Here is an 18,752-nt window from a genome sequence, read left to right on the forward strand (position 1 = left end):
GAAGACCCTTTGCTCCCAGGGAAGGAGAAGGGCCTCTGTTCTTAGAGATGAAATGCTCCCAGAGATGGGTGAAGAGAACTTTTGTTTCTGAACGGCTCAACCTTAAAATTGCACCCCAAAAACCTTCAAGAGTGGACCCTCGAAAACAGTTGTGGGAAAAGCTGCAAGTGGGGGGAAGGGACTCACATAGGGAGCAGAGAGACTCCTCTTCCTAAATGGACTGAACAGAGTTATTTGGAAGTGGGCGGCTGTCTCGTTGTGATAATCATTTCATAGCACGAGCAAGAAGAGACTTCTCCTTCTAAATGGACTGAGCAAGATTATGGAAGTGGTAAACAGACTGGACATCTTAAGGGTTGTCTTTTTATATTGTCAGTGGGAGAAGGGAGGAAGGTGGGGGGAGGAGAAGAGTTCTGAAGGTGTGGTATAATTTTTTTTCCTTCTTTTAGGTCTGTTAATAAACTTCTTTATATTCTTTCAAAGTTGGTGCCTGCTTTGCGTTTCTCCTAATTCTTATCTCACAGAAGGTAAACAGTAATGAGTATTTTGGACCAAACCACTACACCATGGAATAGGAAATCCTCCTGTTTCATGTCTGCTGCAGTCCTGGGGAGTCTGCACAGCCAGCTCTGACCTGGCATGAGGAGGATGAAGGAGTGCACGTGCTACAGCATCCATGTCTGATCCAGCCCTTGTCAGTCTCACAGGTTGTCTTGAACCCACTCCCACAGTGACCTCAAACAACATCTCAACACAGACAAGTCAAACACAGTATAGTTCTTTGGCTCCTTAAGCATCCCTGGCTGTCAAGGTCTTCCTGATACCCATGAAGCTGGAAGCTCCTAAAATGTAAAAGCAGAATAGAGATGGAAACTGGAAGATGTCCTTCACTGCTTACTGTCAGGTGTGACTGTCTCCCCTTGTCCACAGTGTGGAGCCAGGGACCTCTTCGCTCAGAGTCCACTGAGTCCACAGAGTCCACTGAATTGTCAGGGGAGTCCACAGAGATGGACTTGAAGATACTACATATGATTTGAAACTCAAAAAAAAGCCCCTGAAAAAAACCCCCAAAAACACCCCCCAAAGCCCCACCAAACAAAAAACCAACCCTAAACCTCCAGAATCCCAAAATCTAACTCCCAGGGCTGGAAGCACTGCTGTCTTCTTTCCCCTTTCAAACACAATGCCTGAATTAACCATTATTTCAAGGTTTCTCATGGTCTCTTTAGAGCAAGAACAGATCAAGTTCAGCAACTACAGATCAACTCAGAGTGTGGTCAACGTATTTTCAGACCTAGCAGGTTTTGACAGTGTCTGAAGCACTGATTTATAGGTATCAGCCAGAATCTCTTAACACCCCAGTCGCCTTCTTAAGTGGGGTGTGAGAATATGACTTTAAGCTGAGACTGAACTAACCCTGAGACAGAAAGACACGTGTTGTTTAACTGAGAGTGCAACTGCATACAGAGCACTGCAGCCACACACTGCACCAGGTAACCATGCTCAAACGGATAATAATGATCATTTTCTCCTCTTCTCATTTCCATATGGAATGGAAGTAATTAGCCATGTAACTGTGCACCTATGTGTCCAGCCAAGTATCGCTGAAAGGCTTGGAGCAGACCCAGGGTGCCAGGCTGCAGCTCAGCCTCCTGCTCCTTGGAGTGGCATTGACTTCCCATATAAACCTGTGGAATTAACTCCTGGGGATGGATTGCCAACACACTGTTTATGTAAATGAGACATCCTTTGATATTCTCTTGGTTTCACCAACATACTTAATACTCTTTAACCTTCATAGAAAAAATATTCATGTTACATCAATAACTGCTTTTTATATCTTTCTTCAAGGAATTGTTTCTCCACTTGAAATTCATAATGGAGCAATTTAATTCCTTCAATGCAAATTTAAATAATTCATCAAATATTTTGCACTGATTCCTCAAGCTGCTGCTCAGACACACTGATACTAGGTCAGCTTTAAAAGAGTTGTCTTTTCCTTGTTTTCCTAGCGCTGCTCTAACATGTCTTCCTGCCAAATAATGTTCCTTCATTATCCTGGGCTCTCTCCCACTCCTGCTCTCCCACTGGCACATAGTGGTGACGATCTGAGAGGCAGGACCATATTTTCTTACACCTAAGTGAATAAATGTCCTTCTTCCTAACAAGGTCTGGTCTAAACAGGCCAGGTGGAAGAAAAGGAATGGTACCTTTCCCTTTCACAGCAAACTAGTTAATAAATTCCTGACCTGCCCATAGTATTATTCACTCTAGTTCGGCATGTTTGAATGTAATTAAAGTAGTGACAGGTCTTTCCCCAGCATACTTCAGGGCACCATGGTACCAGCATTGTTGCTAAAGATGCTTTATCCCATGTGTACACAGGATCTTGACCAAAACATCCTGTAGCACCATGCTGTGGAGAGCAAAAGCCCGTGTTGTGCCTGTCATGGAATGTCAGTGGTGCTAATTCACGTGAGGGCCTGGCCTGGCTGAGCCACCCCTGCCATTGCTCCTGCACTGGTGAGGCAGTGCAGACTGCCTGGGCTTGCAGCAGCTGCTTGCCATCCTGCATGTTTGGAGTGGGTAATGCTATGGGAGAGCTCCTCACTCCCTCCATCAAGCCAGTCGCTCTTCCCAAAGGTAGTATCTGAAAGCTGCTGCAATGCTTGAAGAGAGTAGCCTGCTGATAAATTGAAAGTTTTTTGTCTCTGTCACAACCAGAGTCATTTCCAGGACTTCACATCACCTTTCTGTAGCAAAACCAGGAGGACTGCAGCAGTTTTCAGGCCCTAAAGCTGCTCTGAAAATCCCCTTGCTTCAGCTTTTGTTTTCAGCCAACATTACTGTATTCTACTGTTCCCATTTAGTACAAATAGCTCAGCTAACTGAGCACCCAGAAGAGATGTAAATTGTGGAGTAGCTGAAAATGATCATTATTTGTGCTTTCCAGTTCTCAGGTGGATGAACAAGATAGGTGGTATTAGCCAGCTGTGCACAATGCCCCAGGTACAAAACCCCCATGTGAGAACAAATGCCAAGAGCCACTGGTGCCTGTGCAGTTCAGGGTGTAAGGTATCTGCTGGGTCTTGTTCTTCCACTGTAGGTACCTTGTCCACCCAAGTGCAAACAAAATGTTATTTGCTACAAAAATGTGCATTCTATGTCGTTAGTTAATAGTCTTACATCTGCTTCTGTCCAGGAGAGTCCTCTACAGATGAAACTCAGCTTTGCTGCAGGAGTAGAAATCAATGTGCTAGTGCAGTATGAGAGAGCTCTCTTTTAACAAGAACTCTTTCATTTCTTCAACATCCATGTTCTCTTCAACAGAAAATAGCTTGCATGTGCCTTTTGTTTTCTCTTCTAAAGGATGAAGGTAAGGCTTATCCACTTGTCAGAGATGTGTCCAGCCTACTTGAGCAGTAAGAGAAGACCTCTACATTTCTATCAGTGCACTTCAGAACGTACTTCCCCAAAAGATGGTATTGGCAGTTGGTGCTGCTGCCCTGGAAGGTGACCCTGAGCATCCAACAGGATGTGAATAAGAATTCCCTTTGTGGCAGGTGTGTTGGACGTTTTGTAGCATCACTGAGTGCAGGAGGAGACTTGTCCATCAGTAGAGATCACTGGACTCCTTGAGACTTTTGCAAGAATGGTTAGAACTGTGTGAGATGTCACATTTTCTTGGGAAAGTTGATTATTTCACACTTCCTTTCATTCTAAATTTGGAACATAATAGAAATATCAAAATTAAGCTTATTGAAGTCCTTTGTTTACATCCTACTGTTTGGAAGTTTTATGGGATTCATATAAAATCTAAAAGGATTAAAAGTGCTTGATAATGCTGCAAAGTTTCAGTAAATCAGTGATTTTGTGAAACATTTCTGCTCCTGTCTGTTCTGCTAGGAAGAAAAAAAAATTGTCAGTTTTAATAAGAAATGAGTTACCAATTAAATTTATGCTGCTCATCAACATCAGCTGTACACTCCAGGCTACTAGCAGTGCCATCCTTTGGCAGTCAGGTCCCACCACCAGCCTCCCATCATTTCTGTGACAGCTTTTCTCCACACAGATGGAACAAGGCATGAGCTCTAATGATGACAAGAAAATACCAATCCTAATTTTGCCCTCCTTTTCATTCTTCCCTGTTTAAAGGAGGATGAGCAGTTCTTGTTTGCACTGTGGATCTCCCTGGAAAGGTGCAGCAACAGCAGGGGCCCAGAAGAATTAGCTGTGAGCTTACAGGTCCTAGATCATGGCACTCAGCATGGTGAAACACGTGTGCCAGCCTTACTTTCTTCAGTAAGTCTATCCTAGGGTCTCACAGGTTTTATCTACAGTGTCCTCGGAGCAGAGGTAAATAAGGCTGGTGGCTAAAATCGAAGGGCTTCTATTGTCTTGTTCCTGCAGTGGTTTAGGGCCACTCACACGGATGTGAACATCTGCCTGGACATGCCACTCTACAAGAGATGTTTCACCACTTAAATATTATGAAATAAGAAGTTCCTCAATGTACTAATTTTTCTTTTATTCTATTTTTTTCTCTTTTCAATTGCTGGTTTCCAGTTTGGGGAACACCTGGAGATTACCCAAGGTTTGTTTGAATCAATTTTAAGCCTCTGTCAGTAATTATAAAATAAAATAGTTTAAGAAGAAAAAATGGAAAAATTATTTTTTGAGAGGAAAAATTAATTAGCCTTGGAGCTTGGTGTCCTCTCCCAAGAAACTTGTGAAGTATCTCTTACAATGTGGGAACAGCAATTTGACTGTACTATAAAACAGACTGGAAAAATACACAAATCAGACTGACAGGTAGTTCCAGTCAGCAGTGATTACAAAAACTCCAGATCACAGCATGAGCCCTCTCTAACCACATCCAGGGGGTTCTATTTTTGAAAGGGATCAAAGACCTGACAAAAACGTCCACACCATCTTCATTTTAGAAGAATTATGAATCACTCTGTATGTCACCGTATAAAATTTCAGTTCTTTCCTTCCTCCTTAGGCAACACTGTTAGGGTGTGAGACAGGGTCAGACAGTAACTACCTGTATGACTGAGGAGTTTAAAGTTAAGCCTGTGCTTTGATGAACCGCAACAATCACACCATATTTCAGAAGCATTGATCTCTGAGATGGCCCAGACGCTTTGCACCTCCCAGGCTCAGGTCTGTGAGGGCTGCCACTTTGGAAGAGGCAATTGCCTGTGCACAAGGATGTTGTGGTGATGAGCAAGGCTTAGGTTTGCTCTGGAATCTTGCCTCTAACAGTCCTGCCTGTGCTGGATACTTTGGGGAAGACCCCTTCTCATTTCCTTCTGGAGATACGGTGCCATTGTATATCCTGATGTGAGGAGCCCAGTGGACACCATGGGCTGCATGGGGCTGTGCCTGCTGGCTTGGGGTTACTACGTCACCTTTTCCTTCATGTCACACCTGCATTTGAACTTGCCTTTCCTGTTTCTCCTCACTACTCAGCTGCCCTGTATCTGAGCAAGACCTGCCCAGGTCCTGTCTGCTCTGCATCAGTCTTAGGCCCATGGCTGTGGCAAGCACAGGGATGTAGTGACACATTGACTTGTGTGGCTGAGGAGATGATTCATGGGAGGAGCACATCCTTGCTTTGGGGCAACTGTGCCTACCAAAGGGGCAGGATGGACAGCTGCAAGAGGCGCCTGCTTCAGTCATCCAGCACCATGTGGAACCTGCAAGTCTCCCAGCATCCCATCTGGGGTGGCTCTGCCTTCAGAGCAGGGAAAGCAGATGGATACCCAGCTGCAGTCAGCAGGCACCTTGATGGGCTTCATTCTCTTTAAACCTCTTCAAACCTACAGCAAACCCATACCCTCTAAATTTTCTCTGCAGTCAACAACAAAGGAGAGAGGTGCTGCTAGGACGTGGCTACTCCTATCAGCAACTATACAGCTGAGTTCATTGGGTCCCTGTTTCTCCTCACTTGCCATAAGGAAGGTGAAGGGAACTCGCTCAGGTGTGGACATCACCGCTGTAAGAGCATGCGATGTGGGTGCTGCTTTCTCAGTCACAAACTGTGTAATCTGAGGGTCTTGGATGTGATCTTACTCCAGCAACACCACTGGAAGTGCTTTCTGTGCATGCACATAATCCTTTCTGAAGTGCAGAAAAAACTTCTTTGAACTAAGAAAGCTCCAGATGTTGCTATAGCTCTTGCATATTTCCTTGCTCCAGAAACCAAAGGCTTTTCTTTAAATTAACAGCTGAGTTCCTGCCTTTACAGACTGTTTTGGAGCCCTCCCTCCCACAGCAACTCACATGGACACAGCTCAGAAAGGCTGCTAGACCATTAAGTGCAGAGCTAGTCTAAACCTGTCACGAATATCCAGTGCTGATTCCATATATTAATTATATGTTGTGTAAAAAAGGATTTCCTAAGAGGTTTGGGGTTTTTTAAGTTAAACTGAAGATCTGGATCTTTTCATGTGTCAACAGACTAGATAAACCAGAATGGAAAATCCTGTAAAAGCCATACTTCATGTATCAGTATTGCATACCAGCATCACACCTCTGGAGTGTCTTCTTTGTTATGGAGTGAACTGCATCTTTATAAAAGGAATCTTTCTTTAAAGGAGTATCCTCAGGTTTAACATGTATTTCATATTTCTCTTAATTTATTGCTTATCTTTGAAGGACCAGGAGATCCTCTTGTCCACCTTCTGAGTGCTAATGGCTTTTAGCATGATGGGTCATTTTACCAGGTGGGGAGGGAGAGTGCAGAATGAATGATGTAACAAGGATGGGTGATAGCAAGCAGGAGTTTGCTGGTGACACACCTTCAGGGGGCTCCCACACAAAGGGAATTTCACAGACTAGAAATTTCACAGCTCTGTTCGTTGTGCTCACAGCAGCCATTCCTCCATCACTGTACCTCACATTGCCCATTTTTGCAAAAAGTTACCAAGGAAGCGTGTAGACAAGCAATCCTAGCAACCCCTGATAGACATTGCTTGTCTTAATCCCAGCCATGAGCTGCACTGATAGATGACTTCATGATGAAAGAAAAATACGGTCCCTGGTGATTCCCCAATCTTTCACCTACCAGTTTCCTCATAGAAATGGGCTTAAATGGTTAAACTATGAAGTAGCCATACAAAAGAAACCAAGTGTTAAAAGGATTAAGATATCATCATTAAGATATCATAATTACAACTACTTGGTACAGAAATTGGGGTTTTAACATATGCACGCTGACATTGTGGACCGGCAGTTGTAACATTTTTGATTGATGCACCTCAACTTTCTGAAGCATCCCCATGCAGAGAACCCACCTGAGGTGGCAGCACACCTACAGGAAATCACTGCTGGCAAAACCACCCTGTGGCTCAGTGCAAAAGAGAAGAGACCCCGTGGCTGTGCCTGCAGAGGGCTACTCCAGCTTACAGTTTACCTTATTGAAATCTCAGCATGAGCAAGGTTACAGCTCACAGAAGCAAAGATCTTTGCTAAGAACCTAATTAAGATGAGTGCAGTCTGGGCAGACCTTGCCTGGACACAGAAGTCAGGGCTTCAGCATTACTGTGGACAGGACCTTAGTGTTAAGTCTTCAGGGATGGCTCTGGGAACAGCTTACAGTCCCCTGAAGCTGCACTGATTTAAAATGAGCTGTAAGGCATTTCCTGGTGTTGCATTTATAGAAATCAATGTGTACTACAATTTTACACCCCTGTTTTTAGGAAATGCCCAGGCTGGCAGGTGGTGACAACTCTCTTATAGGTGCCTGCACTTCAAAACTTTGCCAGAGCACTGTAGAGGTTTCCCAGCAACTTCCTTCCATAGCCTTTGTGCTCAATTCTGTTGTTTGCCATCATAAAACAGTGTTTCTGCCCATTAAAACCAGTTTAGTTCTTTTAAGCTGGCCAGGCATTGGCAGTACAGCGGCAGTGTCTGATTTATATCCATTTCAGCTTTTTATCCTTATATCCTTCTCCTCCAAAACTAACAAAACCTGAACCAATATAGGTGGGTTTCATGCTTTTTTTTTTACTAACCAGACCATCAGCCCATGGCTTAAATTGTTGAGCAATATGAAAACTCCAAATTTAAAATAGAAAATACAAATATAAAAACAAATATACACAGCAGCAATGTATTCTGTGATCTCTGCATCTCTTACATAGCTCTTCTGGCATATTGAAACCAACAGATGTTGATAATGTGCTTTGGACAACTCTTTCCAAATATGTGAAAGACATCAAATTTTTGAGCCAAAAATGCTCTTAAGAACAAGCAAAACCAAAGTTGCTAAACTGAGCTAACCCTTGGGTGCATGCATGTGTATCCAGTTTAAAAACGGCCATAGGTCTCAAGCCTGTAAATTTACCAATAGCATCCAGGTTTGAACATATTGAAGTGTTTATTCAGTATTGTGTACTGGCTGAGACAAGCAGCTTCTGACAGGCAGCTTGAAATGACACCTTTAACTAGAAAGAAAGTGAGGAAGCATTTTGGTGAGTGGAGAAAACTTTAAAGGGTTTGGGTGTAAGATGGTGCAAGAGAGAAACCCAGATTACCTGTGTGTCCTGGAGCAGCACTGAGACATTGTTTGTGACTGAAGTAACTCACTACAGAAATACATATTGTTGGTATTTTCCTTGGAACCTGCACTGCTCTGTGAGATCTCTCATAGAGAGCCATGAACAACTATGCATGATTCTATGAACTGAAGTGAAGGAGGAAATGTGGATTCAAGTCCCCCCATACTGCAACCAGACTCCTTCCTGCCCTCACCATGATCCATCCCTGCCTGATGCTGAACAAATCCCATACTCACAGGGCCTGGCATCCCACACAGGCATGACTGAGGCACAAACCCAGCCCTTCCAAAACTGCCCAATGTGAACTCTCTCCCTCTTTTCCCAGGCTTGGCTGCCACTATTTTAACCCAGCATCAGGCACCTCCATTAGAGATCAGCTGCACTTACATCCTTGTGCATGTTGGGGATTTGCCTGCTCTTGCCATTTGCCAAACTTTACGGCTATAAAACATTGGATTTCTTGCTCAGCACTAGTGCTTGCACCAATATGGCTATGTCAGCTGTTGGCATCAATTGCAGAGATCAGGGCAAATTTCCAGAGCAGATCAGACCTTGGATTTCTATCAAAACCCATCTGTTCCTGGCTGAGAGTTATTAACACCACCTTATAGCTGGGTGGGATAATGAGCTATTGAATCCACAAATTAGCACAACATGGAGTTCTTTTAATAGCTTTCCTCTACAGAAAGTCAAGGCTGCTAGTGCATCTTGTGTACACCAGCCAGCCCAGCAAGCTTGAGGACTTATAGCTGACAGTGTAATTTTTTTTTTTTTAAAGTGTTACTGCACTGCTGACATTTGAAAAGCAATTTAATACTTCTCCCATGACAGTCACTTCAAATATTCTGGAAACAACCCTTATGAAACCACAGATGACAGTTAGAACACTTGTCTTTTCTGAGATGTCCAGGCCGGATTTGGGTACAGCTTGTGCTGGGCAGGACTGTGAGGTGAACAATGCAGCAAACACAGCTCCTCCATCCACCTAAATCCACTTGGCAATGGGGGTATGCAGGGGCTGAGCCTCACACCTCAGGCCCTGCCTCAGGAGCGTTGTAATTAAAGAGCACAAGGGCTGGAAGGAATTCACACAGAGCTGCTGCAGCAGCGCTCCCTCCACAGCGAGCTGCAGCACCAAGGGTTAACACTCTGCTGACTGCCTCACAAATCCGCATAATGCTTTGCTTTGGCAGCTCATTTGCATAATTTTAAATTACTCTTTTGTCTGGAAAATAAAATCTAAAACATAGCTTCAGACATAAGTGGTAGATACTAATGTTTCATATCCTAAGAAGGCTTGGTTATGTCTATTTGTCTGAACTCAACAACAGAGATTGTAAAAATAATTTTAACAGAGATGTTGTTTATTGCACAGCCTTGAGCTTTATCGACTACCTAAATAAGGTCTAATGCGCTCACCCACCCCTCACAGAGGGGATGAAGCTTGCCTACACTCGCTCCGACTCTCCAACTCTGCGGTGGGCTCTGCAGCTCCAGCGTCTGCCGGGGGAGGGGGGGGGGTCCAGCCCCCCCCTCTCGTTGAACTGCAGAAACAATGCAGCAATTGGAGACTGAATCCCTGTCATCAGCACATCCTTACCGCGGATGGGCTTCCAGGCTGTAGCTACGTACCCAGAGGTGCCGACACACTGGTATGAGCTCAGTGTCCCAGTGCCAGGAGGGGTTCAGCTCAACAGAGGATGGATACCTACATTTCCTCAGATGAATCACATTCCCAGCTCCATTGACTGCCATAACTAAGTCTCCACCGCCTAGTGTGGGAGATTAGACACCTAAATTCAGGTATCTGTTTTCTGGATCTGATTCCCACTCCAAATTCATCTGACAGCCTGTGAGGTGGTCTTTGTGGGCAGAGCCCCATACCTCTCAGTCATTCTTTCCCTCACCCTGGGAGACAGATACAAAGCATAGTGTCTTCTATTCTCAGTGATGTGTTTCAGTGTAGGAGAAGGGGCTATTAGCCTGCACTGGCACTTCAGTGTGTTTTAAATCATAGCTTATCAGAACAGCAGAATAAATACTAGGAAATAAGAAGCCAAGAGGATAAGTCACCTATCATTATGACTGAAGCCTATTTGAACTCCTGTCATACTATAAACTTCTTACATACCATAAACTTCTACACATTCCTCAAGCAAAAACCTGTAACTCATGCACTAAAAATGAACAGCATTTCTAAATGGGACATCCCAAACTAACGTATTTGTGCTCTTGCCTCTGTAGTCTCAAAAGCCGGGTGACACAAGAAGACATTTCCCAGTGGACACCAGCTCCCCCCCCAGCAGTGTGCTCAGCAGGCGTTCTGCCCAGAGGAGCAGCCAAGGGGCTCCCCTGCCAGCTGGAAGGCACGGTGACAGGGAACACTTCAGGCAAATTTAGCAGGGTCTAGGCAGGTTGTACAAGATGTACGGGAGGGAAAAGGCCAACTATAAGTACATAATTCTGAGTGATCAGATCTGTCAAATGCTAACAAGTTTCCACGTGGCTTGTTTAATACAGTTTTTCTTTTGCCCGGTGCTCATAACCCAAATTCAAACTTTGAAGTTCCTGCAAGTGATAATATACTGACTGCCCTCCTTCAGATTCTAGTGGCATTACAGTTTTCATGAAAATGTTTCAAAGATGACTTAGGGCCATATTTTTTCTCCTTTCCCATTTTGCAATATCTAAACCTTTTACTTGACACTTTAAAAAAAAATTAGACAAAGTAAACACACAGTATTAAACATTTAAGCCCCAATTAGTCTTAATTCACAGCAAGAGGCAAGTGAAACTACCTGTATGTTTAGTAAGCAGCAAGTAATTCTGAATTTGCAAATCTGCCTGCAGTTTCATGTCAACTACCTGCCTGTCTACAGAAATACCTTCACCAAAACATATGCAGGCATATACAACAGTGTTGCAATTGCTGTTATTCACAATAAAATGTTCACCCATCAGTTAACTGTGTCCCTTTCCTCTTAACTGCAACGGAAGAAAAACATTCCAGACTACTTATTCATATTTTCTTTCCTCCATTAGTTTCAGTGAAGCTAAATGTTAACTGCCAAAGCAGCTCCCAGCACAGTCTTCGTGTGCTGCATCTCCTATTGACCACTGTCTCCATTGCAATTTTTTTCTGCCTCTCAGGACTGAAGCTCCATCACCATAAAAATCCTATTTCGTGGGACTCCCAGATGTTAGAGCTGCCTCTCTTCACATGAATCTAACATCTACTTTTTTGACATTTAATCACTTCCATGGTTGGTTGCAAGACTCACTGCAACTGTGTTCTCATCTAGGGAAGACACTATAGGGACATGGAACAACAGTAAAAAACAGCCATCCTGTTCTATGTGAATGCCCTTAGTGATTGAAAGGGGAAAAACAAAGAAGAAAAAAACCTCACATGATTTTTAGCAGAAGGTGCAATCTTCCCTGGAAGCAAAACCCATCATTTAAAGGGAATGGGCTGTGTTTGACACTTTGCCTGCACCTCCTGATGGGAACCTCCGACTGCTGAAACATGGAAGAGAGATTTCAGAAGGGATGGTGGATTTGTAGCCTCTATGTACACTCATTTTGCACAGGCCAAATTTCTCCTGAACAGCCACTGTTTATGAGCCACTTCTCAAATGACACAGCCTCTGGTTTGCTTAAAGTGCCAGCTGTAAATGGGACGCTGCTTTGGAGCTATTTCACAAGCAGCTCAGTTTTCTCTCAGTGTGCCTGTGCTATTGTTCAAATCAGCAGCTTGGGCTAGAAACTCATCTTCCTCTCACCATCTTCTGTTTGATGTTGTGGAGCAGCCTGAGAACACACAACTCCTTTGGGGTGAAACCAAATGGAAAACTCCACTCCCAAAGTGCATCATTATCTCTGGGGAAGCTACAGATGTTCAGTCCATGAGGGACAGCTAAAGCTGGCCAACAAAACCACCCTCAAAAGGGGGATGGCTGGGCACTTGGCACCCCGCTGCTTTTTGCTACACTGGACTTCTCTGGAAATGTTTAAATTTTACTATTTTTTTCAAGGGGAATTAAAACCCAAGAACTATCTACCATTTCTTCCTATATTATAAACAGCCATCCATGACAAATGGCTATTTCATGACAGAGAAACAGCAGCTAAAAAGTAGGCTGAAAGTATATATGCTGAAAGGTAAATCCTGGCCCCACTGGAGTCCATGGAATAATTCACTTGCTTTTGACCTGGAAGGTCTCCACTCCTTTCCCTGCCAGAAAAAAATTTACTCTGCAATAATTTCAGAAGGCAGTACATGAATCAAGGGCACACAGAACTGTTGCTGGGAATGCATTTCACCTGCACATTTTATAAAGGTGATTTTTTTTTCAAAACTGCCACTTTTGAAGGTAAATAAGGTTAAGACAAGAGTAGCTAACCCAATCAAATGGAACTAATAGGAAAATAAAAAAACCTTTTCTTGTCCTAGTTAATCACCTGGACTCCCTTGACTGCGTGCAGACAGGTAAGAAGAAGGCAATTCCACAGGGAACCCAGACAACCCCCTAGGAATGTATACCCACCTTCAAGGTTGCTAAAGTTCAAACAAATTCTGTCTTTCCTTACCAGGAACTTACAGGAAGCTGCTCTGATACAAAAGAGCACAACTCTGTTTTACAGCTGCCTGCACAGGAACACCTGCCTGGGTGACACAAAGTCTCAGAGATACACCCACCATGTACACTGTGCATGCCAGCTCTGCCCATGCCACCTTACAGGGACAGTCGCACAAGCGGCTGCCCACGGCCTCTGCTTCCTTGGCTCCTGCACAGCACCCAGGACGCCTGGTGAGTGCCTCTTGTCATGCTCAGCTGCATTCATCAGGGGACAGGTCTGGTCTACACATAAAAAAGTGATCATGTAAACTTTGTGGTGGTGCCTGGACAAGAAAAGGTGTCCTGGATGTGCAGTCAGAAGGAGCAGATGCTCAGAAGTGTCTCTGTGGGAGCTGGAAGAGAAAGATGCAAGTAAGAAGCAATGGTGAGAAGCAATGTCAAGTGAGTGTCAAAATCTCAGTCTACCAGGTACTGGTGGATCTACAAACTACACCGAACACTTGGCAGAGACCTCACTTTGATCCCAGTCATGTTGTGCCAACACCCCTAAACAGAGAAAGCAAACTACTGTAAAGAAAGGAGAAACAGATCATAGATTCCTTGAATTATTTGGGTTGGAAGGTACATGAAAGATCATCTAGTTCCAACCCCCCTGCCACAGGCAGAGACACCTTCCACTAGACCAGGCTACTCAAAGCCCCATCCAGCCTGGCCTTCAACACTTCCGGGGATGGGGCATCCACATCTCTGGGCAGCCTGCTCCAGTGCATCACCACCTTCACACTGAATAATTTCTTCTTTATCGCTCATCTATATCTGCCCTCTTCTAGTGTAAAACCATTACAATGTGCCTTTGTAGTAAGTCCCTCTCCAGCTTTCTTACAGGCTAAATTCCTTGCAGAATCCTAATTTCTATCCCTGGAATCCCTCACTGCAGAGATGAGAGAGGAAATGCAGAGTACATCAGACAAGGGAAGAGAAGGGAGATCAGGCACCTGCAGTATTGCCTGATTTTAAACAAATGTACTTAGTCCAGTAGCAAGTGTTGTATCTGCAGGCTGTGTCAAAGCTCACCATAATCACTTCTGAGTATCTGAGTCTCAGCCAAATTTTGACACAAATTTCTGATCTCAGAGGTCTTTGTTAGCTTAACTGACCCAAGCATTGGAGAGGCAGCAGGAGAACCACCTAGTACTGCAGCTAGGGGAAAGAAAAAGATCAAAGCATAGTGACTTCAGCAACTAAAAAAAACTTTTTTTTTAGTTGCTGAAGAATCCACAGGGTAGAGAGAAATGTGTGCACTATTAGACACTGAAGAACTCACTGTAAGAAAAGTTCCGTGGAAAATAAGTTTTCATCAGCTCTGAACCTTACTAAGCTACCTGCTCTTTTGTGGCCTTAAGCAATACTTCATAATATAAAACAACACCAGCATCATTTTGTGCAAAGACAAATGATTTTTCTGTTACAGTGACCTCTTTACTTGATAGCCAGGTGTAAGTCAGAAAATAAGAAGACTATAAACACTCAGTATCTGACATCAAGATGAAATTTCAGCTGTCATGAAGTTTCAGCAATGTATAAAAAAAATCAGTCTATGACAACTTGGGCCATGAGCATGACAAAACATTGCCCAGGACAGCAGAAAGCAAATGGCTGGCAGTGCAGTCCTCAGATGGAATTGTCTGATTTCTAGTGTTAACTTGCAAACTATGCAACTTGTGTTGCAAAACACAAGGATGTAGTTTAAAAGCCTGAGGTTCCCAGCCCCCAAGAAACCACTCAGACACTGTACCTAGACAGAGGGAGGGGAAGAGGCAGTGAGGGACCTGCATTGCTTCAGTTTGTGGCACAAGATGATGGAAACCTTGCCATGTACTTGCTACTCATTATAGGAACATCTTTTCAGCCTTGGGAACAATCTAGAAACTGCAGTTTTCTGCACAGCATTCTTGCCTGACATTTCCAGGAATGCTGGCCTCATTTCTTCCAGAGCAAAATACAATCTTATGGTGCCAGCCTGATGTCATCTCGGTTGACATCTGGAGTTAACAGCCTGGAAAGTGCCCTCTGGAGCTCTCCTTCACTGCCTGAAGCCTTTACTTCTACTCAGGGCCTTCTCCCTGGCTTCTGCATGTCCCATCAGCTGCAAACAGTGCTGCCTGTGGTACACCTGCTGGCATCTGCTCCCACTGTTTACAGAGCAAAGTCCCTTGCAGTCCTCTTACCCCAATCCTCCCATCTTTAGCAGGGCCCCTCCCTTCAGAACTAACAGAATTCTGTGTAATCCACCAGGCTTGCAGTTGCCGAGTAGCAAGCAGTTGGGAATAAACTTCTCCCACTGCATATTATTCAGAAGCTTTTTCTGATGTTAAAGTTCCTGACCCACTGGAACTGAACATTTGTGGAGCAGGAAGCTGGATAAAACGACCTCCAGAGATTCTTACCAAACTATGTGCTTCTACCAGTCTGAAGACTTCAGGAAACACTGACTCTCATCAAAACTCAATTTCAGACATGACAGCAATGATCCCACAGGAGTTATTTTCTATGGTATTCCTAAGCTGACAAAACTCTTGCATGGAAAATATACCAGCAAGAAACTTGTTCTGCTGGTTGGGTGTTGGTGTATTTACAGTTGCACCTTCATAAAGAAGCTGCTCCTTTACCTGTAGACCTGAAAAAAGCACTATCTACACATGGAGGAGCTGCGCAATGTAGACAGCCAAATTCTTAGGCCAAGACATACAATGTTGACTTAAAGATACATTTTGTAAAGAAGAAAAATCTGGTTTGGTTCTTAAGGGGTTTTTTCATGACTTGGCAAGTATGAATTTTAAAATACCACTTCAGTATTGGATGCTGCCATCCAACAGATTGGGGCAATTGAGATGACTTTGGAAAAATCTTCTATTGTGAAGTTCTTAAAAAATACAAGTTGTAAGAATGAGCAGTCCTGCAAGCAGAAAGCAATTCTAATTGAAGTCAAATTCAGATAATCAAAGGACCATCAAGCTGTAACCCCCACAATTATCTTCTAAGAACTGCATCAGTTCTTAGAACTGGCTGGCCAGCCAAGGCAGGCATTCAATGGTAATGCAAAAGTCAAGCAGTAAGATGCAGCCTCACATCCCTGAGCTGGAATTTCTTCCATATTCCAAACTTGTCTCAGAATAATATTGTCAGTTGAGCACTTGGCCTTGTGTCCTCTCACCTATGCTTAGTTGCCATTTTAGACAGCAGAGTAAACTCTTCGTGTGAACAAGAACTGACATTTGCACTACTCAAGTTTATTCTGGCTCTGAGCACAAGTTCCAGGGGAATCCATTTAAAATTTTTTTAAATTTTTGCTCATGCTGAGTGTTTGCATTGGCAAAGCCATGAGCAATGGCTAAAACGGGGCTTTAGACACAATGTAAATAAAGCTACAGCAAAGGATTGCTTGGAAATGGCCAGCAGCAGACCACTGAGGCCTAACAGATGTGCCCCCCTTTAGCGCTTTCCTAGCTCCTTTCCTGTATCTAACAGGTTTCCATAACCCATTAACTTTTAAAGGCTGTGTGTTAATGGTGGAAGGAAAAGAGTAATGGAAATCTCTTCTTTATGCCCACCCCCTTAGAGAATTCCAATGAACAAGTCGAAGCATTTGGAAATGTAAATGCTTTGGAGAACTACCACTTGAACAGAAAAGCAAACATAAATATCAGAAACTTCCCAAAACCTACCAAAAATTCTTGTCAATATTCCCAAGGGCTCTGCAGGAATACACGTGACCCATCTTCCTATTGTTCAATGGAAAAGAGGAATGAGTGACAAAGGGAAATATTCCTTTTTTTGTCTGGGAAAAAAATTAAATTGAGAAGCAAGGCTTTTCAGGTGGTTATCAAAACACAAAAGTGATTCTGATAAAATAACTGAGGTCAAGACAGCTCATAAGAGTCTCTCTTTGTGATAAACACCACAAATATTTTCAGGGAAAGCATAAAGACTGTTGGAAAAAACAAAAAGGCAAAAAACCCTAACAAACTTAGGTACAATCAAACACAGAACTAAATAATCCATAAACTCTAAGCTCTATCCTAACAGGAAAAAAAAGCAAAAAGGTAAACATGGACCTACTAGTTTTTAAAAGCACAGCTACTGCACTGTCTCACTGCCAAACAGAACGAGTCCTATTCCATGCCTTGTGTATTTCCAGAAACCTGTTAGTATTTTCCTTCCAGGATAAGCTAAATTACTTATTTGTATTCTTGAAGGCATTTGAGTATCACTGCCGCTTGAGAACAGAACATATGGGGAAGCTTCATCTCAGAAAAAGAAATCTGGAATGCATCAACTGACTATTTCTTCTCTCTGTGAGATTTCCTCACGTTAATGACAGTTGGGAAAAAGCCTTCACAGACTCCCCAAATCTTTGGGCGGCAAGCAGCTGCATCAGCCGATTCTTGGATTAGCTCCTCTCAGCTGTACTGGAGAAAGAGCCTAGTAAGAAAAGGGAGTGGAAGATGGGAAGTTGCAAAGTTCCTTATGGTCTGAAGGTAGGGGAACAAACTGAGATTTTTGCAGTTTATGAATATACAGACTCAGAAATTAATTCTAACTCATTGAACTAGATTCTAGATGGTTTTTGGTAGCAATATCATGTGATTACCATCATTCCTCACATGCTAAAATATTCCAAGTCAGTTTTCCAAATTTCTGATTTCCTGAAAACAAGCAAGAGCAGGCTGCAAAAGCAGCAAATTCCAGTTTAAAAAAAAAAAAAAACCACCAAAATTAAAGCTTGGTACAATCCCTGCTAAAGTGTTTAGTTTCTATAGAAACAAATGGCTGTTTTATTGACTTTGCTACTCAACCTTCGGTACATTGAGATGTTAATTTGTTAAAAACAGCTCCATTGGCAAGGTGTGATCTCTTGGAACAGCTCAGCTGAATCCTGTCCAGAGGGAAGGCATGCAAGGCCAGCGGCACCGAGAGTTTCACAGCATGGTAGCTTTTTATTCAATATACCACAAACCTAGTGGTTAGTCTAGGGAAGAGAAGCCTGAAAAGGGACCGCATCAATAGATATAAAAATATTTTAAAGGAATGTGTCAAGAGGATGGTGCCAGACTGTTTGCTGGTACCTAGCGGTAGGACGAGGACTAAAGACCGTAAGCTGAAATACAAGTTCCACCTCAACATAAGGAAAAACTGCTTTACGCTGAGAGTGGCAAAGCACTGAACCAGGCTGCCCAGGGAACTCGCTCCCTTTCTTGAGGCATTCCAAACCCACCTGGACACGTTCCTGTGCCACCTCCTCCAGATGACCCTGCCTTGGCAGAGGGGCTGGACTGGATGATCTCCAGAGGTCCCTTCCAACCCTTACGATTCTGTGAGCTTCCCTGAAAAATGGTGAAAAATCCCGGCTGCTGCAGGCAGGACTGACCAGAAATGCAACTGGAAAAGACAGAGCCAGCACCGGCCGTGAAGAGCGGGTGCCGAGGGGCGCTGGGTTTGAAGCACCTGCGGGCATCGGGGGAAATCCGTGCTCTGCCCACAAGACACCCCTGGGGAACAGCACAGAGGCCTCACACATCCACACCCCCGCTTCCTCCCCGGAGCC

The 18,752-nt window shown here is 43.7% G+C and overlaps 1 protein-coding gene across 1 annotated transcript in view; it reads right to left on the reverse strand.

The window, feature by feature from the left end:
* ODF1 (outer dense fiber of sperm tails 1) overlaps positions 1 to 18,416 on the reverse strand; it is a 37,230-nt gene extending 18,814 nt beyond the window's left edge. The window contains exon 1 of the mRNA XM_008630722.2: positions 16,873 to 18,416. Coding sequence (XP_008628944.2) covers positions 16,873 to 16,925 — 53 coding nt within the window. The 5' untranslated portion in view covers positions 16,926 to 18,416. The remainder of the gene's footprint in view (positions 1 to 16,872) is intronic.
* Positions 18,417 to 18,752: the final 336 nt, after the last annotated feature.

Source organism: Corvus brachyrhynchos, unplaced genomic scaffold, assembly GCF_000691975.1.
Source record: "Corvus brachyrhynchos isolate BGI_N302 unplaced genomic scaffold, ASM69197v1 scaffold302, whole genome shotgun sequence".
Taxonomy (NCBI): domain Eukaryota; kingdom Metazoa; phylum Chordata; class Aves; order Passeriformes; family Corvidae; genus Corvus; species Corvus brachyrhynchos.